This window comes from Malaclemys terrapin, chromosome 5 (genome assembly GCF_027887155.1).
Source record: "Malaclemys terrapin pileata isolate rMalTer1 chromosome 5, rMalTer1.hap1, whole genome shotgun sequence".
Taxonomy (NCBI): domain Eukaryota; kingdom Metazoa; phylum Chordata; order Testudines; family Emydidae; genus Malaclemys; species Malaclemys terrapin.
In genome coordinates this window covers 2,526,908-2,554,510 of record NC_071509.1, presented here as the reverse complement: position 1 = coordinate 2,554,510, position 27,603 = coordinate 2,526,908, and the positions used below count along the sequence as shown (strand labels likewise).

Genomic DNA, 27,603 nt, shown 5'->3' with positions numbered 1-27,603 from the left:
GCGACACGCGGGGGGCCCGGCTCAGCGCCCCGAGTCCTGCCCGGCGGGGAGCGCCCGGCCCCGCACGCCCCGTCCCGCAGCGCCCGGCCCCGCACGCCCCGTCCCGCAGCGCCCGGCCCCGCACGCCCCGTCCCGCAGTGCCCGGCCCCGCACGCCCCGTCCCGCAGCGCCCGGCCCCGCAGCGCTGAGCCGAGCCGCTCTCCCGGTCCCCGTAACAGCCCCGCTCCGCTCCGCATGGACGGCCAGGACATGCCGGGCGGCTCCAGCCCTGCCCGGAGCCGGAGCGCGGCGGTGCGACCGTCCCGGCTCCCCTGCGGCTTCCCCCGGGGGGGCAGCGGCCTCTTGCCGCCGGCGCCCGGGGTCCTGTCTCCGGTCACCAACCTGGCCCTCAATCTGAACAACCTGGCCGGGCTGGGAAGGTGAGTGTCGCTGCGGCGTGCCGGGGTGTGTGAGTGTGTGTGTGTGTGTCGGGGCACTGCCTGCCATGCGGGGTGGGTGTGTGTGTGTGTGTCGGGGCACTGCCTGCCATGCGGGGTGTGTGTGTGTGTGTGTGTGTGTGTGTGTGTGTCGGGGCACTGCCTGCCATGCGGGGTGTGTGTGTGTGTGTGTGTCGGGGCACTGCCTGCCCGGTGTGGGGGTGAGGTGGGTGCATTGTGTGCGGAGGAGGGGAAGGAGAGGATTGCATGTACTGGGGGGCGCTGCGTTGCATTCATTCTGTGTGTGTATTGCATGCAGTGTGTGTGTGTGTGTGTACCGGTGCATGGCATGCGCTGTGTGTGTGGGTGCATTGTGTGCAGTGGGGGGAAGGGGATTGTATGTACTGTGTGTGGGGTGCGTTGCATTCATTCTGCGTGGGTGATGTGGGTGCATTGTATGCGGTGTGGGGGGAAGGGGTAGATTGCATGTAGAGTGTGTGTGTGTGGGGGGGGGTGCGTTGCATTCATTCGGTGTGGATGATGTGGGTGCATTGTGTGCAGTGGGGGGGAAGGGGTGGATTGCATGTACTGTGTGTGGGGTGCGTTGCATTCATTCTGCGTGGGTGATGTGGGTTGCATTGTATGCGGTGGGGGGAAAGGGGTGGATTGCATGTACTCTTTGTCAGTGTGTGTGTATGATGTGAGTGCATTCCATGTACCGTGTGTGTGTGTGTATCACATGCGGACTATGTTGGTGTGAGGAGGAAGATGACCTGGCTGCTGGATCTGTAGCATGGGGAGGGGTCTATAATGTATTGGGGAGTGCGGGGCTGGGGTTGCCTCCTGTATTTCATATAACCCATGCAGAGGGTGCAGGATCAAAACCCCAAACTGCAAAATATTCCCTCCACCCCAAGAGCAGCCACTGGCCCTGGTCCCCAGCGGGGCAGGCCCCAGGGCTTAGTTGGTGCATGTGTTCCCCTTCCCCACCCCCAAAGAGGGTTCCAGAACAGAGCGCAGGGCTGGGCTGTCAGCCCTACCTGCCCTGGGGGAAGGGCAAATCGCCATGCGGCTCAGCTGGGAAGAGCGTGGCTGGGAAGTTAACTAAGCAGGCCTGATTCTGACCCTGCTCCTGAAGAAGTGAAGCTGCCCTGGTGTGTCTGAGGGCCGAGCCGGGGATGGCAGTGCCCAGCTGTGCCAGTGCACGCACAGGTCTGGTCTTACACCAGGGTGCACTCACAATCGAGCCCCATTAGTGATGTCCCAATTCATAAGGGAGCATTGTGACTATCTAGTCTGACCCTCTGCATTCCCCAGGCCGGAGATAATTCCCAGAGCAAACCATTTAGAACAGGGGTTCTCCGACTTTTGTACTGGTGACCCCTTTCACCCAGCAAGTCTCTGAGTGCAGCCCCCCTTATAAATTAAAAACACTTTTTTATATATTTAACACCATTATAAATGCTGGAGGCAAAGCAGGGTTTGGGGTGGAGGCTGACAGCTCGCGGCCCCCCATGTAATAACCTTGCAACCCCTTGAGGGGTCCTGACCCCCAGTTTGAGAGCCCCTGATTTAGAAAAACAGCCAGTCTTCTCTTCTCTTGCTCAGTGTCCCAGTTCTCCCGCTGCAGAGAACTATATTAAGAGCCCGGCATAAATAACCAACCATCGCAGCCCTGCGGTGACTCACCCTAGGCCCTGCTTTTTCTGAGCTCAGGGGCAGTGTGAAATCTCCCTTGCACCCTGTACTGAGGCAATACCTTTCCGGATTTGGGCCTCAGGGAACAGATGTTTTTTCCAAGCTGGCTTTGAAGCCAGAGCCGGGGAAGTTACATGCGGGGTGATGAATGTTATTTCCATGCCTTAGTTCAAGGCCCAAGTGCGGGGGGAACAGAGCTGCTTATGTTCCTTGCTGCAGAATCGCTGCTCATGTGGGCTCTGGGTAGGAACAGTTCAGAATGACTCTGGGCAGGAAGTGGCAGGCTTTCTGCGAGCTGTGCCTGGCCTAGTTTCATTTTTCCTGTTTGCTTCCCTTCCAAAGGGGCTCGTGGGGGGACGGAGAGTATTCTGTTACCATCAGCTGCAGTCTTGACTGCACAGGGCGATGCTAAGGGGCCCGATCCTGCTCTCCCCAAAGGCATCGGCGCAAAGTTCCCCGTGGTTTCACTGGCAGACTGTGCAAGCTCCGTCCCCAAATCGATGAGTGAACTGAATTCTCTGTGCTGGGTTCCATGTGTGCAGTGGGTAGGGACGTACAGCCACATAACCGAGAGCAACCTTTGGCCCTTCTCCATAGAGCGAGCGGGCGGGCGGGTGTCGGGGATCCTGCTCCACGCAGCAGAATTATTTTTTTCCCCTCCCAGGGGGTGGGGGAGTGTTCGGGGAATGAAGGGATCAGATCCTGGCCCTGTTGAAACCGCTGGCAGTATTGCTTATGGGCTTCTGGATAGCTGGTCAGGTCCAGGTCAGGCATTTCCAGGTGACAGATGCTGGAAAAATGTTGGACTAGACCCTTCAGGGGGTATAAAGCAGCGTCCAGCTCCGTGGACGTCTTTGACATCCAGTTTATGCAACTGAGGCAATGCCTTGTTGTTTTAATCCTCTGTAGATGGACGCGCTGCCACAGAGTCCATCTCTGACTTTGAGCAAATCACTTCCTCTCTGCCCCCTCGGCTTCCCATATCTGTAAGTGGAGATAAGGAGCCTGCCCCAGGATTGTAAAACACTTGGAGGTCCCTGGAGGAACGGAGCTAAACACCATTATCTCTGGCTCATAGCTAACGATTCTTTCAAGCTAGCTAGCTCCCCCTACTCCACCGCCTCCCTCTGTGGATCTCAGGGCTCTGCAGATGTAAGGGACCCAGCCTTCTCGGATCCCAGGACGGCTGGTGATAGCGTTATGCCCATTTTACCAATGAGTGGGGCTGGGGTCCAAAATTTTCGAAAGTCGCTGCTGACTTTGGGTGCCTTAAATCTGTCTCGGATTGGGCACCTCCTGAAAACCAAGCACTGAGTGTCTCACGTTGGGCACCCGAAATCAGTGAACACTTAAGAAAACGTAGGCACGAGAGACTCGCCGAAGATCCAGTGAGTCCGTGGCGGGGTTAGCATAAGAGAAACCCAGGAGTCCTGAACCTTGGTGCCTTGCCGAACCGCTGTCCCCCTGCCTCCGCCTAGGTGGGTCACCATGCCTCTTGCTCAACTTGCCTGCTGGCTTCTGACTAATTGTGTTCTCTGTCCCCCCCTCCAGTCCATATGACACCCCAAAGAGGAAGAAGCTGGAGATCGGCTTCAAGAGCGAATGGTCTTCGCTGTCACAGGACTCCGTCTCGTCTGAGTCGTCGCAGGACTCTGGGTGGTCCGAGTCTTTGGATTCAGGTCAGTGCTGCCGTGGAGCAGGGATGGGGGTGGGGCTGCTCCTTTGGCTTTTGTCCCTGGACGCTGGGGCAGGGCCAGGTCTCCAAGTGCAATTGACTTTTGGAGAGTGTCGGGGGAGGTCTCCCATGTCTTTGTACCACTTACCACCATGCAGTTTTCAGTGCTGCATGTCAAGGCCTGGAATAGCGTGGAGCGGGTAACGTGCTGCAGAACCGGTGTGAGGAGCCTTAACTGTTCCAGGAGTGGAATAGCAACTGGAACCGAGGGGCCTGGGCCCAGCTGTGTGTGGGGGAGGCCCAGGACTGGCACCCCAGGGGGCCGCGGGTCCGGGTTGAAGCATGCATACGCATTGCCTGCCGCTCACTTCCACGTGAACTAAATTCCCTCCCGTTTAAACAGACCCCAGCTGTGTCTGGGCTCGGCCTTTGCTGTCCCCGTCGTGGGGGGAACGTTCGCTAAAGAGACACTCTTCCATGTGGCCCTCTCGTCCCCCTATGGGGAGAGCCTTCATTTCCCGTCGGGAGCGTCATAGAATCATAGACTATCAGGGATGGAAGGGACCTCAGGAGGTCATCTAGTCCAACCCCCCCAGCTCAAAGCAGGACCAACCCCTAACTAAATCATCCCAGCCAGGGCTGTGTCAAGCCTGACCTTAAAAACGTCTAAGGAAGGTGATTCCACCACTGCCCTAGGTAATGCTTCCTAAGGTCCAGAGCATTGCTAGGGTCCCAGGTCCGCAGCCAGCGCGGGAAGCCAGGGATGCTCTGAGTGGAGGGGAAAGGGTGCTAGGAATCCAATCCTTGCCTGATTGAATTCCGATGCATGGAATACGGATGGACAGTTAACGGCCCCCTGGGCTGGGTTTTGTTTACACTATTATCACTAAAAATGATCTGGATTGAGTGACCTGCCCCCTCGGTTGAAATCTGCTCTAAGGTCCCAGCTGCGTTTAAGCCATCTATCTGGAATGCTGCTTGCCGCTGGAGCGGTGTGGCGGGGAGAAATGAGGCTGACTTGCCTTTAAGTTATTGGCCATCTCCAGATAAGGGAACCCATTGATGTGGTGGAGGGGTGTGTGTGATTAAATCAATCCCTCTGGGAGAAGGCAGCAGCTCCTGGCACCTCCTGCACTGTGGGCTCTGGGCGGAGCTGCAGTCCAGCCCCCTTGGCCCGCGGGGGAGTTTGGGGCGGGCAGAGGTTGGAATCTAGGAAGCCTTCGTTCTGTACACTGGGGAAAGCAAGAGAGAGAAGCAGCCGTATGGAACAAGACTCTTATTCCCTGACTGCTGCAGAGCACAGGGCAGCAGGACTCCGGGGTTTAATTGCTGTCTCTGGGAGGGAGTGGGTCTTGTGGCTGCAGCCATGGGGACTGGGAGATAGGACGCCGGAGTTCTGTTCTCAGCTTGCCACTGACTTTCTGTGTGGCTGTGGGCAGGTCGCTTCCCCTGTCTATAAAATGGAGATGACAGTTGACTAATTAACCGGGGGAGGCTTAATTAAGCCTTTGAAAGAACGGCAAGGGCTAGTGCTCTTGTTTCCCCTAATTGTAACGAACTTTAAATCCATCTCGGCTTGGCTTGCGAGCAGCTTGGTGGAGAAGTCGGCAGACTTGGTAGCATCTGCCTTCACCCTGCTGTCATTCACCTCTCCCCAAGAGATGAAATGTATGTGAAGGAAGCCGAGGTTTCACTGCTGCTGGGCCCCCACCTCCGCTTCCCTAGGGACTTACCCATGGGTGTTTCATTTGCACAGGAGTTGGGCTGGATTCCCCTGGACAGCTGGACCCAGAACCCTTTGAAGAAGTGTAAGTTAATGTCTCCTTTTCCTCGTCACTTGGCCTGTTGGATCCCAAGTCAGGGCACTCTTTGCAAACCCTGTTTTGAAGTCATTCCATTCTGCCTCCCTGTATTCCCCCTCTATCAATTCCTGTCCCAACTGTAGTGTGAAGTGTTGCTGAGTGCTGTTCAACAGCTTCTGTGCTCCACCCCAGAGATGGCTGCATTTCAGTAGTGGGGGACTCCTGTCATCCAGTATAAAGTGAAGTTGTAATTGGATCTACTTTTCCAACGATTGTTCACATGTCAGCGTAATCCATTTTTTTTTGGGGGGGGGGGGAGGAGGAAGGAATGGACATCAACCTAGCTACCGCCTCTCCGAGAGGTGGATTAACCACAGTGATGGAAGAACCCTCCTGGTGCTGAAGAAAGTGTCTCTGCGACCGCAGTGCAGCTGCACCACTGTTACAGTGTTCCTAGTGTAGACATACCCGCAGACAGAACTGGTGTTGTCTTCACTTCTGATGCTGCATCCCCAGGCCTTGCTGCAAACTCTCTGGTGCTGATAGCTGGTGGCCAGGGTATCCATGCACAGAGGAGGCCGCGGCAAGTCCGTAAGGGGACGACTGGCATCTCTCCAAAGCCATCTGGCACCTGCGGTTTAAAACGCTGCATTGGCACAGCTGGGCTGCTGCAGCACTGTAGTGAAGACACTCTACGCCGATGGGAGAGCGTAGTTAACCCACCTCCTCGAGAGGCGGTCGCTGTGTTGGTGGGAGAAGCTCTCCGATCCACATAGCGCTGTCTACAAGGGGGGGTTAGGTCGGTGTAACTACATTGCTCAGGGGGGTGGATTTTTCACATCCCTGAGTGATATAGATATACTGATATTGGTCTGTAGTGTAGAGCGGACCCCAGGGGCTCCTGGGCACTGATGAACCTGGAGCTCGGGCTTTCAATAGATGTATGTGGGCAGAGGGTTCTTTCTAGTCCCTTTGAGATTTGAGCCTGGAAATCGGTGTTAGTTATTCCGTTCTGGACATAAGCTTTTGTTTTCAAGTTGAGCTTAAAGATCTCTGTGCTGGATTGTCCTCTGTTACTTCACTGGAGTTGCATCAGTTTAATACTGGGATTAAGGTCTCGAGCAATTAGGTCCTATGGGCTGTGGCTGTCGGAGTCTGAAATCTTTCTTGGAGTTCAGAAACTAGCTAGCGGTAGAAAGATCACAGGCCAAGTTCATCCCTTGTGCAACTCCCCCAACAGTCTGAGTTGGGCTCTGCTTCAAACAGAACTCGGAGGCGGAATCGATTGCACACAGGAAATCGAAGAGAGCACTCACGTAGGTGTTTTATGGCACCGTCGCTGGGCCAGATTCTGGTTACACGGGTGTAAATGTGGAGTAACTGCTCTCCTTGGGGACATCCAGAGTCCTGGACTGCATCTCCAAAATTCCTCCCCAGTTAGGTTCAGGTGTGAAGGCAGTAAAAGTGGGAGGGGATCTTAAACCCATCACTCCAGCCAGATCAAGGAGGTATGGTGGTCACTGTGGTCTGCCCTTTCGCACACACTGCAGTTTGCTGCTGCGTGTGGCTGCCTGAGTTCCTGTTAACAATTGTCTTGGGGGTGGGGAGCCGCAGAAGATTCGGGTAGTTCTGCATTTGCTCTTGAAAATCCCTCCTCTTGAATGGCTCAGGATTCTTGTTGTGGATGGAGGCCGTTCTGAACGGGGCCACTGCGTTAGGCTTAAACAGAGCACACGAGGGAAAGGCAACATGCCGCATTTATTGAGAATATAGCAATTAGCATATGCTTTTTAGTTCTATGTATATACACATACATTATGCACATAGCAATAGAGGGTCCTGTGGCATCTTTGAGACGAACAGTCTCAAAGGTGCCACAGGACCCTCTGTTGCTTTTTACAGATTCAGACTAACACGGCTACCCCTCTGATATTATGCACATAGTTTTGCTAGTTGATGTTTATAGCGATTAGTTTGAAGTTTGGATTAATTTAGTGGCCAGCCAGATTGGTTGCAGAGGGGAGCCGGGCTTTGTTGGTTGCGATTTGATGCTTTTGGAGTAGTGGCAAGACGAACCCAAAGTTTTATGGCAAAACATTTTGTTTTTATAGTGTGTGTTTTTTTTTTTTTAAGTTTATGGATTTTGCTGTGTTAGTTTGATTGGTTATTTTTTAATTGGTGTTTTTTGATGGCTTAAAATATTTTTGAGGATTATTTTGTTTGGTTTTGATTTAATTAATTATTTTGTGTTTTAAGGGTGCTAGTTTTTATCTTGGGGTCATCAGTCTGCCACTCCTCAGCCATGGATGTGCATTGGTGTTTTTGAGTCTTTTCAGTTTTTTTACTTTCAATTTTTTTTGGCCATCTGGCTTCAAAAATGGCCTTTACACCTTATTTTTCCCTGATGCATACATTCCTCATTCACACAAACAGTTCTTTGCAAAGACCTTAAAACACTGCTATGTGTTACGTTTTGATGTTAAACAAAAAAGGCATCATAAATTAGACCTTACTAAATTTTGTAACTGTCCTTTCCCACATTGGAGCCTGGGCCTCTGAAATTTTTCTAATTTAATTAACATAGACACAGACAAAATCCTGTTTGTTACTTACAAGGCATAAAAAGAAAATCATAGTTATAGAATATCAGGGTTAGAAGGGACCTCAGGAGGTATCTAGTCCAACCCCCTGCTCAAAGCAGGAACAACCCCAACTAAATCATCCCAGCCAGGGCTTTGCCAAGCCAGGCCTTAAAAACCTCTAAGGAAGGAGACTCCACCACCTCCCTAGGGAACCCATTCCAGAGCTTCACCACCCTCCCAGTGAAAGTGTTTCCTAATATCCAACCTTAACCTCCCCCACTGCAACTTGAGACCATTGCTTCTTGTTCTGTCATCTGCCACCACTGAGAACAGTCTAGATCCAAATGGCTAATACTAGTATTTACTATTCTATTTATTTATTTTAATACCTTAATTTTTACTATAAAACCTACACTATATATAGCCACACCATAACCAATGAGCTAGCACAGTACCCATGGTCCAACAACTGGAGATCCGGCAGTGAGCGCGAGATGCTGCGTGCAGATGTTAGATCTGGGGCTGGGGGGTTTAGTCCAAGTGTTTCACTCTGAAACTGCTTCACACTGGCGTCAACAGCTACACACGCTGCAGGACCCGGGCGAGTCAGGCAGAGCCGAGCCGGGTGATCGGGGACCCTCCTGGGCCCTTGGAAGCTCTATTGTCTATTTTGATTGACATCTGACATTTTTAAAAAAGGTGGCTGCATCTGGCTCTCCTCCCGCGATCCCTCACTTACCCTTTCCCCCTCACACCTGCTCTGACGGTTTGGGAGGAGCTCCCCCCCCCCCCGCCCTGACAGATGTGCTGGAGAATGTGTAACTTGGGGTGGAGGTGAACAGATGGTTTGTGGGCCGGCTCTGCCCACATGCCTGCACTCCCTAAGCTGGCTAACGAGTTCCTTTCCAGCGGGAGCCCCCTGGGTTACCAGGTGATCCAGGGGTTGCTAGGCAGGCTGGAGGATTGAATTCCACCAGGGAGAGAGTCCAAAGGTTGCAGACCCCCCTCCTCCTGTCCTGAATGAATTGGGGCTGGGCACATTGGCATGGGGGGGGCCCCCTCCCCCACATGCTGAGTGGCAGCCCTCTCCCATTGGGCCGCCACACTTCACCCCTCCCGAGCAGCTGCTCAGGTCAGGCCTGGGGCCTTGATCTGACAGACGCTCCCCTCCCACCATGGTGCCCATTTACATACAGGTGGAAAGCAGCCGCTTCAGGCCAGTTGCTATAGAAATGCCCCCGCTATCCGGAGCCTTGCTCACAAAAGGCGCTTTTATTGGCTTCCTTTCTGGGAGAGCTTTGTCCCCGGCTGGCTTCAGAGAGCCCCCCCGCCTGCGCCCCGCCCAGCCCAGCTTTGATTTAACTTCATGTGAATCCGAACTAGGTCAGCAGCCGCCACGGCGGCTTCTTGGATTGTTTTTTTCCAAGCCCACCCGGTTGTTCAGAGGGCGTTTCATTAATCCGGGCTCCTTAACTCAAGTGGCCCGACACGGCTCGTGCACGCAGGGAGCCAGCGTCCCTTTAAGGACCTGCCCCCACAAGGGTTGAAACCTGGCTGACATCAGCTGTATTCAAACATGGCTTAAGCGGTGGATGTGGTATACCTAGACTTTAGTAAGGCATTTGATACGGTCTCGCATGATATTCTTATCGATAAACTAGGCAAATACAATTTAGATGGGGCTACTATAAGGTGGGTGCATAACTGACTGGATAACCGTACTCAGAGAGTTGTAATTAATGGTTCCCAATCCTGCTGGAAAGGCGTAACGAGTGGGGTTCCGCAGGGGTCTGTTTTGGGACCGGCTCTGTTCAATATCTTCATCAACGACTTAGATATTGGCATAGAAAGTACGCTTATTAAGTTTGCGGATGATACCAAACTGGGAGGGATTGCAACTGCTTTGGAGGACAGGGTCATAATTCAAAATGATCTGGACAAATTGGAGAAATGGTCTGAGGTAAACAGGATGAAGTTTAACAAAGACAAATGCAAAGTGCTCCACTTAGGAAGGAAAAATCAATTTCACACATACAGAATGGGAAAAGACGGTCTAGGAAGGAGTACGGCAGAAAGGGATCTAGGGGTTATAGTGGACCACAAGCTAAATATGAGTCAACAGTGTGATGCTGTTGCAAAAAAAGCAAACATGATTCTGGGATGCATTAACAGGTGTGTTGTGAGCAAGACACGAGAAGTCATTCTTCCGCTCTACTCTGCTCTGGTTAGGCCTCAGCTGGAGTATTGTGTCCAGTTCTGGGCGCCGCATTTTAAAAAAGATGTGGAGAAATTGGAAAGGGTCCAAAGAAGAGCAACAAGAATGATTAAAGGTCTTGAGAACATGACCTATGAAGGAAGGCTGAAAGAACTGGGTTTGTTTAGTTTGGAAAAGAGAAGACTGAGAGGGGACATGATAGCAGTTTTCAGGTATCTAATAGGGTGTCATAAGGAGGAGGGAGAGAACTTGTTCACCTTAGCCTCTAAGGATAGAACCAGAAACAATGGGTTTAAACTGCAGCAAGGGAGGTCTAGGTTGGACATTAGGAAAAAGTTCCTAACTGTCAGGGTGGTTAAACACTGGAACAAATTGCCTAGGGAGGTTGTGGAATCTCCGTCTCTGGAGATATTTAAGAGTAGGTTAGATAAATGTCTATCAGGGATGGTCTAGACAGTATTTGGTCCTGCCATGCGGGCAGGGGACTGGACTCGATGACCTCTCGAGGTCCCTTCCAGTCCTATAATCTATGAATCTAGGAATAAACCCCACATGCGGCCAGGGCCCTCGTCTGTCTGCTGGGGCTTTACAGTCTTGCAGGCTGACAGGCACAATGCGGAAAGTGGCCTCAAATTCTGCGGGCTTCTGTTTTTAGGATGTGCAACTTGTGACCGCTTAGGCCTGATTTTTTGCATATTTATATGGAAAAAAAAGTCTTTGGGATGCCTGATTTTCCCCCCCCCCCCCAACTCCGTCTGAAGTCAGTGGGTGCACAGCACCCCGCAGGCCCAGATTCAGAGACGCCCAAAATCAATAGCCATTCAACAACCTGGGCTGTTATGACCTCGAGCAGCGCTGGGACTGGAACCCTGGGCAGTCAGGAGCACTGTAATTTGGCTCAGACGCAGGCCCTTTCCTTGCCTGACCATGAACATAACACCTGGCTCTCCTCCCTCTCTTCCTGCAGCTTTGAGAAAGCAATTCTGGAATCGGGAAGAGTTGTCAAAGGGTAAGTGCACTGACCTTTCTTTTCCCCCCTCCTCATGGTAAAAATGTATAAAGCTTGATGTTTATCCTCCGCAATCTCTCCTCGCTGTGCTGCACCCCTACGTGCATGCTGAGCCCAGGGGAAGGGACGAGCCCAGCTCCCCCGTGCGGATCAGGCCGTTCGGATTTGATTTCCCGCTTGCGGCAGGGTTGATCGGGTCCCTAACAAACCTCTGGCAGCGTCCAGCCGCCGACGTCCAGCCCACATCCATTGCTATCCTGCCTGCGTGGCAGGAGGCAGCGGCTGTTTGCCCTCTCGGGAGCTTTCCTCCCAGCTTGCCGTGTTTAGAGCGTTGATCACTAAAGGGAAAGGCCTTAATGCCGTGTCCAGACCGCTGAGTGGGCAGGGGAGCGGAGCTGCGCGCACAAAGGCAGTGCCGTCAGGACGGAGTCTGGTTCTCATTGACGCTAAGGCCACTTTCCACCGCGCCCCTCACGGAAAAACGGAGTGTGACGGGAATCCCGTTCTGTTCTGAGAGCCCTTACGCTGCCGGATTGGTGTGAAGCAGCCTTCATTCGTGCATCAGAGAATCAAACCCATCTATGTATATTTCCCCCGACCGCTGCCCCTCCTGCCACAGAAATTTGCTTCCCCTGCCCTCACTTGTGAGTTATGGGAGGGTCACTTGTGAGAGCTGGTTAGCTGGGGGGTTGCCTGCGCCGGTCAGTTCTTGCAGGGTCTCTTGGTGGCTTTTGGGGCCTGGGTGGGTTCAGGACACAGCCTTTGGCAGGGGTCTGCAGAAGGTCTGCTCCGCCACCTCGCTGACCACCACCCAACACCTTTTCCTGCTTTGTCTTTTTAGCAAAAGATTCCCTGTCCGGAGGATCCACTCCCTGCCGGTGAGTCCCTGTCTCCCCTCTGCGGATCTGACTGCACGGCCAGAAGCGCCGGCTTCGGGGAAACCCAAGGGCGACAGCTTCTGACCTGCTGCCCAGGGTGACTGGTACTGGCTGGCTGCCGTGCTGGCCAAGGAGATCTGGCCTGGGAGGAGCCCACGGCTGCTGGCCCATGACAGAGGGGAGGGATTCAGGGTTTGGGGGGTGCAGCTCATCCCCTTAGGGGGTGAGCGCATTGCTACTTCCCCTACCCCCCCTTTTCCTGTCTCTGGGCTAGAAGCGGCCGTGATGGGCTCTGAAGGGAGCAGCATCTAGCACACACAATGGGTCAGTCCCCAGTCACGTGCTTGGGTGGGGGTAGAAAGAGCCCCCAGGGGCTGCGTTGAGGTGGGGAAATAGGTGACCCACTGATGGCAAACCTGTGTCAGAACTAGGGCCCCTGGAGAGACCATAAGAATGGCCAGACTGGGGCAAAGCAATGGTCCATCTAGCCCAGTATTCTGGCTTTTGACAGTGGACAATGCCAGGTGCCCCAGAGGGAATGAACAGAACAAGGCAATTACCGAGTGATCCATCCCCTGTCCCCCAGTCTCAGCTTCTGGGGCAGGGCCCTGTGGCCCCTGAGTGGTGGCAGGAGCCTGTGTGGCAGAAGGTTTGATGATCTCTTCCTCCTCCCTTCCAGGAGAGGCTCCTGGGCACCAGCCCTGCCCTGAAAAACCTTTCCAACGCCCAGGAGTTCAGCCCGGAGACACACGAACGGCCCTCGCGCCGGAAAGAGAACAAGGAGAATGTGAGTCGGGAGGCAGAGAAGGGACAGGCAGGGGATGTGATGGGGGAGCAGATTCCAAGCGCTGTCCCAGCCCCACCACTGAAGGAAGGAGCAGGGTGGGCTTGTCCCTTACAGCCCGTTCCTTGGGGCCACGTCCCATCTAGTTCCCGCTGAAGTATGAAGGGGTCTCGCCTTCTGGAGATGTTCCCAGATACTCAGCCTGAATTCTCTGCTCAGTTTCATCCCAAGCCTCTTAGCTCCACCCCCTTCAGCCCTCCAGCGGCAGCCCCTTTCTGATCAGCCTGACCCTCCCATCTCATGAGCCCAGAAAAGGGCTGGTCTCAGGCAGGTGGGACTTAGCCCTGGGCTCGTATAGCCTCTGTGCTCGGCGAACCATCACCCGGGGAGAGTCAGTGTCCGTGGCACAAGCCCTTCAGCGTTGGCGACTGAGTCATGCCCACTCAAGCCAGGGCTGTGTCCTGCTCGGATGGCGCGTGATTGGCGAGCACTCAGAGCGGGTGGCCCAGAAGGGCTGGCGAAATGCCCGTGGAGTGCGTCCCCGGTCGGGTAACGTTCAGGCCTTTTGCCTTTGCAGGCAGGGTTTGTATTTAAGATCCCGTTGAGGCCCACCAATCACAGCCGGCTTCACCCCTTCGATGGGAGCAGCGAGAAGGACCCTTTTGCACAGAGACCAAACTCCGCCCCGGACCTCCTGGTGAGCGCAGGCCTGGGGTGGGGGATGGGGGCGGGATAGGGCGGGTGGGGGTGTGCCTGGCCGTAATGGGGAGGCCTGGAGCATAGCAAAGGGAGGCATCCCCTCCAGTGATACCAGCTGCACCAACACCTGCTGTTAATGTGGTGATGCCAGCGTCCCCCTTCGGATTAATCCCCAGCATCTCCATAACACCCTTGCTGCTGTATGGACCGAGGTGGAGATGTGTAAATACAGGAACTACCCATGGCTGAAATGCAGCTGCTTCTGGGGCAGGGTACAGTCCATGTCTAATAGTGACCATCTGGGACGGGAGGTGAAGGAGGTACCAGGCCAGGTCTGTCCCTTGCTCCAGCAGACAGCAAGCTAGCTCCATGCTTTGGGATCCCCAATTGCTGCAAGTGGCCGAGACTTTGGGTCCGCGTCTCATGCTTTGGCTTTGCACTTCCTGGTGGCTGGTCCCCCAGTCGCACGCCTCCTTTGTCAGAGGAGGCCTCCCTCAGAGCCCAGCGTCACGGCAGGTCCCATGGCCAGACAGCTCCTGCTCAGTCTGTGGCCCCCAGGCGCGCGCTAATCCCTCCCCCTTCGCTGTGTGCTCCCCAGTGTGGCACCCCCGAGAAGGAGAACATGGGGGTGGAAGCCGAGAGCCCAGTGTTCCTACGCCGCTCCTCCCTCACCTCCTTCGTGACCGACGAAGAGGACGATGGGTTTATGGAGATCCTGGACGAGGAGGAGCTGAAGGTACAGCGTGCACGGATTGTCCCTCGCGGCCCCCTAACATCCTGCGCCCCGGCTGCTCCCACGGGCTGCTGGATCGTACCTTGGGGAGCTCTGGCTTCGGGAGCTAAGCCTCAGCCTGTGGTCCCATCCTGCTCCGAAATGGAGCACAGCCCCATCCCCCCCGGCTCACGCGTACCACCCAGCCCCTCGCTCCTGCCTGGCCTCCCTTGGGCAGGGGCTGTCTGAAGATCCACCACACTCCATCTGGATGGCCTGCCAGTCCCTCCCCGTAGCTGGGTGGTCTCTAACTCCAGAATCGCAAAGGAAGGTTAATGGGGCAGATATAGCAACGATCTGCGGAGAGCAGGTTTTAGGGAAACCCTCCGGCCCCTGCTGAGAGCCAGAGAGAACCCCAGGGTCTGTCTGGCTCCTGCAGCCCCTCAGTAGCTTGTCATTTGCCAGCTCCTGTCTCGTGCTCCCTGCCAAGAGGGGAGGATGGGATGGGGCTGGTGGGAATCCATTGCCTCATGCACTCGCTTTCTCTCTCTCTCTCTGATCCCGCTGCCTCCTCCTCAGAACGACGCGGAAGTGCCGCCGGGGATGGAGAACCTGCTGACTGCCCCACTGGTGAAAAAGGAAGGCGCTGATCTGGTACGTGGGAGCCTGGCACAGGGTTGGGGCCTCTCCTTCCAAAGAGCTGGCAGGGGGTGAAAGGTGCCAGGCGAGCCAGCCTGGAGACTGTGCTCCCCTCGTTCTGAAGGGGCCCCGTGTGCGCTCTGCTGACGTGCTGGGGTCAGTCTGAGGACGCCTCACCACAGGCAACTGGATTGTGACTCCTGGCACCTTCCTCTCCCCCATGGCCACCGGATGGCATGACCTGAGGTCACTACTAGCCTGGCCAGATGGGAATTGTGACCAGGAGGGTGTGTGCGTGCGAGACACTGACCATAGTGACATGTTGGAGTCTAAGGCAGGGGTGGCCAACCTGTGGATCCGGAGCCACGTGCGGCTCTTCAGAGGTTAATATGCGGCTCCTTGTCTAGGCACCAACTCCGGGGCTGGAGCTACAGGCGCCAACTTTCCAATGTTCCGGGAGTCATTGCTCACCCCCTGGCTCTGCCACAGGCCCTGCCTCCACTCTCCCCTTCCCACCCCCTCCCCTGAGCCTGACGTACCCTTGCTCCTCCCCCTCCCCCCCCAGAGCCTCCTGCACGCCACGAAACAGCTGATCCAGAGGTGCAGAGAGGGAGGGGGAGCTGATGGGGGGGCTGCTGACATATTACTGCGGCTCTTTGGCAATGTTGATTGGTAAATTCTGGCTCCTTCTCAGGCTCAGGTTGGCCACCCCTGGACTGAGATCTCTCAGGCTACTGTTGTGTTGGCGGGGGCTGTATCTGTGCTGAGAGCTAGGTTAGGAGACCCCACCCCTCACACACACCCCCGACCCGGTGGGAGGCCGCTCTGTAAAGGCAATTGGTGTGCATGGAGCACAGGGCCAAGTGGTGGGGGGCTGGGTTCTGCACCTCAGTCTCCTGCCTGAGCCCCACTGGCACCAAATCTGAGTCGCTCCCCTGCAGGGGTGTGGCTGGGAGCAGAATTGGACCGGTGGCCTTTTGGCGTCTCCTAAACCGAGCATGAAGCCAAAATCGGCGTGTTTGGGTCACCTGCCACCCCCGTGAATGTGAAATGGGGCAGACAAGACCTGCCCCTCCCAGGCCGTGGCAAACGGCTGCTCCGTGCCCATGGGCGAGCAAGGGGCCAAAATGAGGCTGTAACCACGGCTCGCTCTCGTCCGTGCAGAGGTCGGTGAGACACAGCAAATGTCGCCAGCTCTTCAGGTCCCCCTCCATGCCCAGCAGCGTGATCCGGCCCATCCTGAAGCGGCTGGACAGGCCGCAGGACAAAGACACTCCGGTCAAAACTAAGAGGCGGAAGAGCGTAGCTGGCACCCCGATCGAGGAGAAGGCGGAGGAGCCGGTAGGTGATACGGAGACTGACTTGGGGCCAGGGAGATCTCCTTCTCCATTCCCTGGCTCCAGAACCTCCCTGCCCAGGGAGGGCTGTCTACTAGACATACTGGGGTATGCTTCGAGACCTCCCTTCCCCGCAAAGCCTTCAGCAGCTAGGACTGTACTGTAGGCATCTGGAATGGCCCAGCCGGCCATCTGGAAATCAGTGGGTGGTAGGGGGAAGCCTCTTGGCTAGCCCCGCCATGTCGTACGTCCTTTTCCCCCAGCACTGGAGCATGGGCCCCAGCGCTTCAGAAATCGAGGGGTGCTGCCCCCTTAAATGGGGGGTGTTTTCCCATGTCCTGCTCCTCCCAAATTGGTTTTTCTTCATTCTTCCCTCCTCCTGCCGTCCTGGGAGGAGCAAGCGATTCTCTGCTGTAACCCAGCTGAAATCTCCAACCTCCACATAGCCTGCGTGCGCGCCGGCCTGTCGCCCGCAGACAGCAACAAGGAGCAGCTAGGAAAACGGGGCGGGCGAGCTCTAAGAGCTACAGCCGAGACGAGTGGCTGTCAATACTTGGCTGCCGGGTGTCCTCCCTGGCACCCCCGCGAAGCGGCTGTGAGATGCTCCTGTATCAGAACCCTGCGCTCCTGCTGCCGTCCCTGTCTCTCGCTCGTGGTGCAAGAGTCGAAGGAACTACACAATATTTAAGGCACTGGAGGGGAGCAATCCAGACCCACTGACTTCTATGGGGCTGATCACATGACTTGAAGGCTGCAGGCTTCTTGCTTCTTTAGATTCTGGCACCCCCATGTGATTAAAACCAGGATAGACCAAACTGAATTAACCATATAGCTGCAAAATCTGGCAAGGATTGGTGGTGATCCATGTATCTGTGTTGGGAGCATAAACGTCTGTGACCGTTGTATCTCTTCAGCCTGATTTCCCAGTCTTTAGGGCCACATGGAACAATTTACCCAGGGTTGTGGTGGATTTTCCATCCCTGACAATTTTTGAATCAAGATGGGCTGTTTGTCTAAAAGCTCGGCTCTAGGGATTACAGTGGGGCAGGTCTCTGGCCTGGGCTAGGCAGGAGGTCAGACTAGATGGTCACAATGGTCCCTTCTGGCCTTGCAACCTGCGGGAGTATTCTGATTGTCTTGTCTGACCTCCTGCCTAGCCCAGGCCAGGCCCTCCACCCCGGGGTTCCTCCGCCCAGAACTGCTGGCTGAGTTCTTGTAGAAGGCTCTCCGTGTTGATTTGACACCCAGTCTCGGTTTCCTCCTAGAAATCAAGGCTGTTGCGCTCCAGGTCCTTCTGCCATGATGAGATCGAGAACATCTTGGATAACGATCACCGAGAACTCATCGGGGACTTCTCAAAGGTATTGGGAGAGAAGGAAAATCCCTTTGTACTAAATCGACCAAAATGAACCTCCCTCCCCCACTCCCAAAAGTTATTGAAACCTTCCCTACCTAGGCTGTGTCGGAAACCCAGTAGCCGCCTGCCCTTGCATGGGCCATGAAACAGACTAGATGCTGACATGAAACAGACTAGTCTAATGTCATTGTCCAAATGGAAAGAAATGCCTGTTTGTGAGTCGTGCCTGGCGTTTTACAGACAAGACAAGGGCGGTGGATTCTCCCATCTTGCCCCTTCCTTTACACCCATGCCAACATTATAAAAGCTACCAGATCAAAATGGTGCCAGCTCCACCCCAATTGTACAATTGCAACAGGAGAGAGGGCAGAATTGGTCCCATTTTGGGATTTCAAACCCACAGATGAACGTTTGGTTTGAAACAGCTGTCTGCCTCGGCGTGGTAAAGGAATGATTTCTTTTGGTCTTAATGAGTTTTAATAAAACTCTTCTAAAAATGGAAACTTGAATTGATAGTGCCCCTTTATAAAGTTCTTATCTAAGGTATTGTTAATAATGCTGGGAAATGCTCTAAAAACCATCACCCCAGCTCTGGCTAAATCCCAGGAGGAAAGAGCTTAACTTGGGTCACTAACTGCCCCTTTGTTGTAGGCTTATCTTCTACAGACTGTGGAAGGGAGACATCAGGACTTGAAATACATCTCCCCAGAAATGGTAAGGAGGCGACTGATTGTGACTAGGGCTGCGGGTTTATCACAGTGCCGTAAAAAGTTCCAGACACTGCGATTTCTTGTTTTGTCTGACTTACTTCCTGCAGGAAGGCTCGGAGTGGGTCACCTCCCCAGTGTGGAGGGGAGCCCCTGGGGCGTGGGACAGATGGGCGGCAAGCCCTGCTCCACTGTGTCCTGCTTTTTGGCCCCTCCCTCCCCTCCTCAACAGGCTGGGATTAGGGTATCGGCGCCGGGGCTGGCTGGTGCCCCCTCATTTGCAATGAGTAGCCATTATACCTGTGACTTGTACTAAATCTGCTCTGTGACTTCGCCGTGACACCCTGCAGCCCTCACTGTGACCACCATGGGCTTGGGCCTGATTCTGCAGCTCAGCTGTTTAGCCCAAGCGGTGGCAGTAGGGCCAGGCCCCGGGGGAGCAGGGGCTCGTGTACGCTAGTGGAACGGCACAGTCCCGCGTCAAGTGACCGCGCCTGTTTCTTCTCTCCGCTGCAGATGGTGGCCGTGCTGAACGGCCACTTCAACAGCCTCATTGAGAACTGTGTGATCGTGGACTGCCGGTATCCCTACGAATATGAAGGGGGTCACATCAAGGTCAGAACCGCCGGCTTGTTTCTCTCTGTTTAACCTTGAGGCAGCATGGCCTAGTGGTGTGAGCTCAGGAGCCTGTGCTGGGGAGTTCCGCTCTCCTCCGTGACCCGGGGTCAGTCCTTCAAGCAAAATCGCTGAAACATAGGTGCCAAACTCTAGGCACCCAAACAATGGGCTGATTCTCTTCACGATGCTGAGCTCCTGCGAATTCCCTTCACTGGACTGGGGGTACAGGTGGTTTGTGGGCACTGGACAGCGATCCCAGGGGCAGATAACAATGGTGGATGTGAACACTGCCCTTGGCAAAGGGTGGGGGAGGGGAAATGCCGGTTGTGCAGCATTGTTCACCCATTGCACAGGCTGAGTGATGAGCAGTGGCGTGGGGAATCTGGCCCTTCAGCCCTCGCAATTTCTTAGACCTCAGTGGTCCTGTAGGGTTTTACACCTCCTGCTGCTTCTCTGGGTCAGTGGGAAAGGGGAGGGTCTTTCCTGCCGCCTCTGACAGGGAAATGCCCTTTTCCTCTAGGGGGCTGTGAACCTGCCGCTGGAGCAGGACATCGAGGACTTCCTGCTGAGGAACCCCATCGTCCCGTTGGATGTGCAGAAGAGGGTGATCGTGATATTCCACTGTGAATTTTCTTCGGAGAGGGGTCCCAGAATGTAAGTGGGCCACAAGCTGCGTGGGTGCTACATGTCCTCCCAACCCCCTCGTCTCGTGGCCACGGGAGCGGGGCTCTGTTTAGACACTGGTGTACTTAAAAGAGCTTGAAACAATGTGGCTGCAGGGGGTTGTTTAAGGACCCAGTTTGACTGTACCAGTCAGTACTTGTCTGAACGATCCCTGGCATAGTGATGCCATCCCACCAAATTACAGATCCCAAGATGTTGGGATGGGTACAAAGCGGCTCATCCATCCCTGAGCCGTTGGGTCCCCAAGAAACTTGTGTGTTGACAGATCGACCTACAAGACTAAACGATAGAGAATTGCCTCCTGGATCTAGGCTTCTGGAGGACTCAGTTGTCCATTGGCTTGCTCTGTCTGGCTTGTGGTCCCGTAAGCGCTTGCTATCTGAATGGACTAGCCTGTCTTGTTGGGAGAGAACCGAAAGAATCGGGGCTCTCGACCACTCATGGCCTGGGGGAATCCCAACTCTAAGATTCTCCCTGCAGCTTTCACATCAGGCTAAATCCTCATTTCCAGACACTGGGCCTGATCCTCCTCAAACCAGCATAGACCCAGAGCGATGCCACTGAAGTCTGTAGCTGAATGAGGGAAGAACTGAAGGGGTTGTATAGTGCTGCTCTCACATTCCACCCCAGAGGTGGCCGCATTTCACAGCCCAAATGTATTTGGGTCAAAGGTGCTGTGGGACAGATTCTTAGCCCAGCGTACATTGGCCCAGCTCTGACTTCAACGCAGCTAGCGAAGGATTAATGGAGATATCCCATCTCCTAGAGCTGGAAGGGACCTTGAAAGGTCATCGAGTCCAGCTCCCTGCCTTCACTAGCAGGACCAAATACTGATTTTGCCCCAGATCCCTAAGTGGCCCCCTCAAGGATTGAACTCTCAACCCTGGGTTTAGCAGTCCAATGCTCAAACCACTGAGCTATCCCTCCCCCCAAGGATCTGGCCCAGTCATTCCATGGCCCAGTGGTATTCAGCACATACCCTTGTGTGCGCAAAATTAAACCGGGTCAGATGATCTTTAACCTCATGCATCTGTGTCTTGAAGGTGCCGGTTTGTCAGGGAAAAAGATCGGGCACGCAATGAGTACCCCAACCTGCACTATCCTGAACTGTACATCTTGAAAGGAGGATACAAAGACTTCTTCCCGCAGTACCAAGTAAGTCATGGCGGAGTCTTCCCGTCAGTGAAGTGTGTGTGTCTGTCTATGCCAGAAGCACTGCCCTCGTCTGCTGGGGGCACCCACTGGTGCTACGGAAAGCATAGCTGTGTGTGTGAGAGACTAGGGCTTGTGCTACCTTCTCCGAGGTTGGCAGATGCCAGGTGGCGATAGCGTGCGCCAAAATACCTTCCCTGCCTGGCACATTCACCCTCTGGAATGGGGACAGCCGGTATCCTGGAGGCAAGAGGTTCCAGGGTCTGTTTAAAACCTCCAGACTTTGAGCCAGTGCAGAGCCTGCGGCTGAGCGCCGCGGAATAAGGGGACCCGGAGAGCGGGACGGGTCTTAAAGTGAGACTCGGAGAAGGGAAGTGACTCCTTGTACAGAGACTGGGGGAGCTGGAGACACTAGAGCTGCTGCATTTCCCCTCCCCAGGAACTAGGGCATTACGGGGTGTGAGGTCGTGGTTGAAGAAGAGGCCTTGTGAGCGGGGCTGGTGGTGACCGAGTCCAGGGCGAGTTTAAAAACCAAAGAGGGTGACTTCCAGGTGGCTGCAGGAAGCCAGCAAAGGAACCAGCGTTTCTGAGGGTAGTTGATTAGCCTGTGAAGGGGAGTGAGGACGGGGCCAAGAGCAGTCTGGCTGCAGTGCCTTGGGCCTCCTGGCGGTCGAGAAAGGGGCTTGGGGAGATATCCGGCCTCCTGGCATTGTCACCGGTTTTAAACACTGCCGTACGTGTGCCTGCTCCTTAGCAGGTAAACTGTTCCAAGGGGCTCTTGACGGTAGCGGAGTTGTGGGTGGGAAGGGGCTCGGCCCCTGCTTGGGGTCACCCTGGGGGTGGTTGGCCAGTCTGTTGACACGAGCCCTGTGCATCTGTCCCCAGGCACATTGCGAACCCCGGGACTATCGTCCCATGCATCACGAGGACTTCAAGGAGGACCTGCGGAAGTTCCGTCAGAAGAGCCGCACGTGGGCAGGAGAGAAGAGCAAGCGGGAGCTATACAGCCGCCTCAAGAACTTCTAAAGGGGCCCGGGGACGCTGGGGCGGGGTGGGGGGGCCACAGGGCAACTGCCACATGCATTGAAGAGAGACTTGACACACCTTGCCGCAAGGCTGGGGCTGGTTCCCGAGGTGAGAACCGTTCTGCTGAGCCAGTTCTTTGGACACCATTGGAGATCCATCTACTCCTTGGCCAGGAAGCCCTGGGACAGAGTAACACACGCACATACCTCCCGTAACCGCACATACCTCCCGTAACAACAGAACTGGGTGGCACTCAAGGGCTTCTGAATCCCCTGGGCTCGTTGCCGTCTCCATGCTGTGAAACTCCTGCTGGGGGTAGGATTTGTAGCTGTGAGGTTGACCCAGATCCTCCATGAACGGGTGGTTGCACTAGACATGGAAGCGAGGCTGGATATTTCAGGTACCATGGAAGGGTCGGGTTGAAGCTGTCCAAGTCTGCGTGTTTCAAATGGCGGCTGTTCTCTGACCTGATTGGTGGGATCATCTTTCAGCATCTGCAGTGGCACCTGCATTGCCTTGAGGAGGTGGAAACCAGGACACCATCAAGCATCCACCAATTGCTGCAGAGGTGTGAGTGTTGCATCATGCCCCCCTGCAAGCTGTTCTGGGTGTGGATGTGTGTCCACAAGCTGTTGTGCCTTCAGTCTCTTGAAAGGTTAAACAAATCAAATGCAATCTGAAGCTGACTCGGGGGGAAGGCCGTGCTTGACTGAGATCTTCATTTCTGCCCAGTTCAGCCTTCTAGGGCCTCCTGGCCCTTGGGTGCAGCGTGGATTGCGGTCTTAGCAAGGGATGTTGTTTGTCCTTTTAATCTTACATGCGTTATTGAAATCATGGCCAAGAGCGGGAATGCTCCGGGGGCAGGGTGAGGAGGCTAAAAAGACAGGCCTCAGGGACTGGGGAAAAGCTCCAGGATTTGCCACATTCAGTGCTGAAAAAAGCTCTGCTAGACAGAGGAGCCCCAGTGCCTTTTCAAATCCCATCTCTTCCAGTCGTCAGGGCCGGAACCAAAGGCCCATATCCAGCTCCCCCTCAAGCCGGCTCCACACGCGCTTGGGCTTGGAGGGGAGGCGAGTGAGGAATTTCCAGCTCCCAGTGACAAATCTTCCAGATCCCCTCGGCTCTGCCACTGGCAGATCTTAGAACTGTCCCCTGCCGATTGCCAGTTCACTCCCCCCCCCCGCCCCCATGTCAGCAGCCACCGTCTCCAACAGCTACAGCGACAACCCAGCACTATAGAGCCCTGGCGTCCCCTAAAGCATTCGCCTCTGACTCTAGCCGTGAATAAGCCTGGCTGTTCACGTCATTGGCATCGATTTAAGTGGAGAGCGATGGATGGGGGCTAGCGACCTTGCTGGGAGTGGCTCAGACCTCACGATGACAGGAACAGGCTAAGTGGGTGGAGGGCCACCCCCAGCAAAACAAACCAGCGCATTAAGATGTGCACGGGCCTCGCTGAGTGATCTTAATATAGCCACTCTGTCATGGCTACCCCACTGCACCCTGACATCCAGTCTGTTCATGACCCTCATTTAAAAGCCCCCCCCCCCTCTTCTGGGCAGTAACTTGTTTTGTGAAGTGACTAATATGGGGGTGTTGTGGGGAGACAGAGGCAGGGCTCGAAACTGGAGAAGCAAGATGGTAGTCAGAGCGATGTGACTTGGAAGGTGAATTATCTGACTTTGCAAGACTGAAAAAAGTAGAGATCGGCACCAGATGCTCACGGTGCCTTTCCAAGCCCTGGCCCTGGGATGGTGACCAGAAGAGAGTTCGATTCCTCTCCTCCAATTCAGAGTGGAGGATTTAGGAAACGGATAAAACCAGTTGGGGGTGGGCAGAATGGCTTGGACTCAGCTGGAGCCAGCTCGTATTTTATCTGCTCTTGAGGTCAGAAACAGTTCCCTTAACTCCTGCAAGGTCACACCTAGAGAGCCTGTTTGTGGCACAAGGTGGAAACACCAACTTCTGCCTGAGGCAATGCTGCTGTGCAGGATTTGTGACCTGACTGAAAGCAAATCCCATGAGGCGCCTAGATCAGAGGGTAGCGAAGCATCAAACCTCTGGACAGCGGCGGTCCTGCTAGGCTCCAAAATTGCTCGCTTCAGAGGGCCTTGGTTAGCCTAAACCCGCCACCTGATCTTCCCCATAGGGCAGGTGGGGATGCTCTGCAGCCTCCCTCTACATCACACTGCTGAGTTCAGGGAGGCAGCGGAGTCTGGTGGTTAGAGCCAAGCCTGGGGAAGTCAGGGCCACCTTGGTTTTGTTCTTGGGTTAGGCTCTGGGCCTGAGTCTCCTTTTAATTACAGCTATAAAAACCCAGTTTAGCTCCATTGACTCCAGTGGAGTCAATCCACATTTGCATCAGGGTAAATTTAGATCTAAATTAGGACTTTAACCTCTTGCTGCCTCAGTTTCCCCATCTCTGTGTTGTAGGATTTGACACTGCTGCCCATCACTGTAGTATCTGACCGCCTGACCCGTCTTTGCACCAATGGGCAAGGGGTAAAAACGGTGTCCGGGGAGCTTGTCGTGCAAATGTATCTTTTGTGGGCTTGTGTTCTCTGTGACCAGTGGAATGGTGGGGCTGGATTCACCATTGCGATGCTCCGTGAGTGTAATTACATTGAACCAGTAGGAACCTGACGTTGGGGCTATCCCATGGGTGTATCGAATCAGTAATAACTAGTGTGTATTGGCCCAATGAAAAACAGGCTGTGAAATGGAGAATCTTACAGCTTCTCCGAATAGCCATGAACTAAAACCACCTGGGAGAAACTCTTCAATCCCGTGTTGTGTGATCATCCTGGGGCAGCTAGGGCTGGGTTGGTCCCTCTGGCGCGTCCTCAGTATTGAATCTAACTTAAGAGCAAGAAACTAGAAGCACTGGGATGCCCACACCGGGGCTCAGTCAGCAGCAATGTGGGAAAAGCACTTAAACCGAATTTGCCCCCAAAGAGCAAGACCAGCTGCAGCTCTGTGCCTGCGTAAGGGCCCAATGCTCTGCTTGCTCCGGTGTAAATCAGCAGTGACTGCCTTGGAGTGAGAGGGAGGATGGTGTCCTGGGAAAGGTGAGGCGAGATCAGGCCGTGCCTCCTGCTCCGATCCGAGTTCTGAATCATTGGGAACATTAACTCTTTGATTGCATCTGACGCCAGGGGTGTGTGTGTTGTTTGTTTTTTAATTATTTAACAGATTTTGTATTTTAATAATGCTATTTCCAAATATGTTAAGTGATTTTTTTATGTAGTGTGCGGGGAGGGTTTCCAGGGTTATCTTTCATGTATATTTATGACCCTAAAATTTCCAGTGTCGATTTGTACAAATGATCAAATCAGTCACTCGTGGCTGCAACAAGAATAAAACCCCCTATGGAGGTGGAGGCTTAAGTGACACAGTGGGCTGGATTCGGATCCCGCATCTTCCAGCGCAAGTATGAAGCAATGCCATTGACTCGAGCTTGAAACCGATCTGGCCCGCACTATGGAAACGCTACTCGATCCGCATTTACACTGGTGTGAATGACACCATGAGGTGCAAGGCAGCTTGGTGTTTCCTAAACTACCCTCCAGTGGAGATGTCCTGCCTTTAACAGAGGGGTGCTCTGCCCCGACCGATCAGGTGCATGCTACCCGTGTTGTACAGGAGACGCATTGGACTGGAGCTGATTGCAGGGTGTTGTGTATTGTGAGCTGTGTGATTGCTTTTGTTTTCTTTGTCTGTACATTTGTGTTAAAAGATTTACACCCCCTTCATGACTTATTTTTCTATGTCTGGGGAGAGGAGATATCTCCCGGTTTCCAATGCAGTGATGTGTAACCAAGAGAAAAATAAACGTCTGGGTCAAAGGTACTCCTCGGGGGTCAGTGTCTCCAGCATCTTTGAGCTCTAACTGTATCCACTACCCAGGGAAGAGGCTTAGCGGGTCAGGTTCCCTGAGTTTGTTCTTCAATCCATGTAAGTCCATTGACTGTGCTGGCTTTATACCAGGAGAATCTGGCTCCACATGTACGAACTCATGTGAAATCATCTGCACAGGTGCAAACCTGCACTGATGTAGTCACACCCAGAGCAACCTTACAATAGAGCCCTGCTGCATGGGCACAGACTAGCCTTGGGTAAGGCCCTGCTGTTCTGAACTGGTAGTACTTCACATCCACTTTCCCACACCCAGTGCAAACAATTGCATGAACCTTCAGGCTGCCCTTTATTTCTGCAGTGCTCCAGGGCGCTTTATGGTCTGGGGAGGTGTAGCAGCCTCTCCTGCAGTGTCAAGCCTGTGAATTCCTGGCAATCCTGCAACTCTGCAGGGAGGCAGACAGAGACCATAAAAGGTTCCAACATACTTTCCAAGCTCCACCTAGCACTTCCCCACTACAATTTCTGGGATGGGCAGGGCCCCCATGGAAGGGAATTCTGGGCAAGGATAGTGGGGGCCCTGGGCCATTCCTTTAAGGGGAATTTGCAAAGGATCTGGCTAGGTGCACCTGCATGGATTGCAAGCTGGGGTTGTAACTCTGCTCCCTTTGTACATGCAATGGCCCAGGCGGCAGGTGCAAACCCATCCGAGCTCAGCGGGCCCAAGAGGCAGTAGGAAGGTCTCCCCCAGGTAATGACATTTGTACAGCTGGGTGCAGATTCATTGTAGCGCCAGGGCCACCGCAAGGTGTTGAGATAGTGCCTGGGCTTTGAGCTGGGCCTCAGTGTGGGGTGAGGGGGGGATGCGGGAAATCTGAAACCTGCTGCTGTAAGGGCCGCGGCGTCCAGTGCAGATGGAACTAAAAGCACAGGTGTGATCTCAAATGTTCGGGCTATTTAAGGCCTGATTCCCATCCACCCCGACTTAGTGACTCTCCCTGTCTTCATACAGACTCCGAGACGCTTGGATTCCTGGTCTGTAATGTTTAAAGGATACAAGGGGGTGGGGGGAATTCCTGCCTAGCTCTAATGTGGAGGCAGCGACGTTAAATCCCAGCTCTCGAGTAATCTTTTTGAAAAGTTTTAAATCACAGCACCAAGCCAACTACTTGTAAATTCCCTGGTCCCCTTGCATCTCGGCTTGTGTCTCTTACGTCCGTAGCCAAATGAGCCAAGATTTCACGTGGCTCTATGAACCAGCCCCACCCATCATGTGTACGGTTTTGGCTTCCTCAGAGTGGTGAGAAAAACGAAACTCTCTCTCCACTCCCCTGGGCCCATTTTGGAAGCAACGTGCTAATGTCTGGGAAAGCTCCACCCTGCTGCCCACTTGAGCGCGCCGGCACATGCATGGGAGGGGCTGGCCTGGCAAGCACTTCGCAGGCTGCTCACGTGGCAGCCGAGGTTAAAATAGCCCTGGCAGAGCCCCTTGTAGGTCAGCGCTTCTGGTGTGTGGCGTTTCTGGCCGGGGCTCGGCAAGGCGGGAGGCTCAGAAATGGGGATGAGAAAACATGCTGGGTTTCCTGTTCGCCAATTCTCAATGCGGCTGCGTGGCTGCTAGCGGGACGGCTGTGCTTTGCCCCAGAGATGGCTGCATTGCAGCACCGGGTTAGAGTAAACGTTCACACCTATAACGGGAAAGATTGGAACCCTGGGCCCGTCTACAGCGCTCTCCTGAGCATCTTGGATCGCTTTTGC

The 27,603-nt window shown here is 54.4% G+C and overlaps 1 protein-coding gene across 1 annotated transcript; it reads left to right on the top strand.

Annotated features, from left to right (window-relative positions):
- On the top strand, window positions 1-25,839 carry CDC25B (cell division cycle 25B). Its single transcript, XM_054029907.1, has 16 exons — window positions 1-419; window positions 3,666-3,793; window positions 5,546-5,597; window positions 11,356-11,397; window positions 12,239-12,275; window positions 12,955-13,062; window positions 13,637-13,756; window positions 14,357-14,494; window positions 15,050-15,124; window positions 16,274-16,450; window positions 17,712-17,807; window positions 18,455-18,517; window positions 19,027-19,125; window positions 19,649-19,782; window positions 20,856-20,967; window positions 21,850-25,839. The coding sequence occupies exons 1-16, from the start codon at window positions 235-237 to the stop codon at window positions 21,988-21,990; spliced, it is 1,707 nt and encodes a 568-aa protein (XP_053885882.1). The 5' UTR covers window positions 1-234; the 3' UTR covers window positions 21,991-25,839.
- The last annotated feature ends 1,764 nt before the right edge of the window (window positions 25,840-27,603 follow it).

Coding starts and splice junctions, on each gene's coding strand:
- CDC25B (XM_054029907.1), top strand. CDS start 235: ATGGACGGCCAGGACATGCCGGGCGGCTCCAGCCCTGCCCGGAGCCGG. Junction 12,276..12,954: donor GGAGGATCCACTCCCTGCCG/GTGAGTCCCTGT, acceptor CCTCCCTTCCAG/GAGAGGCTCCTGGGCACCAG. Junction 18,518..19,026: donor AATACATCTCCCCAGAAATG/GTAAGGAGGCGA, acceptor TCTCCGCTGCAG/ATGGTGGCCGTGCTGAACGG.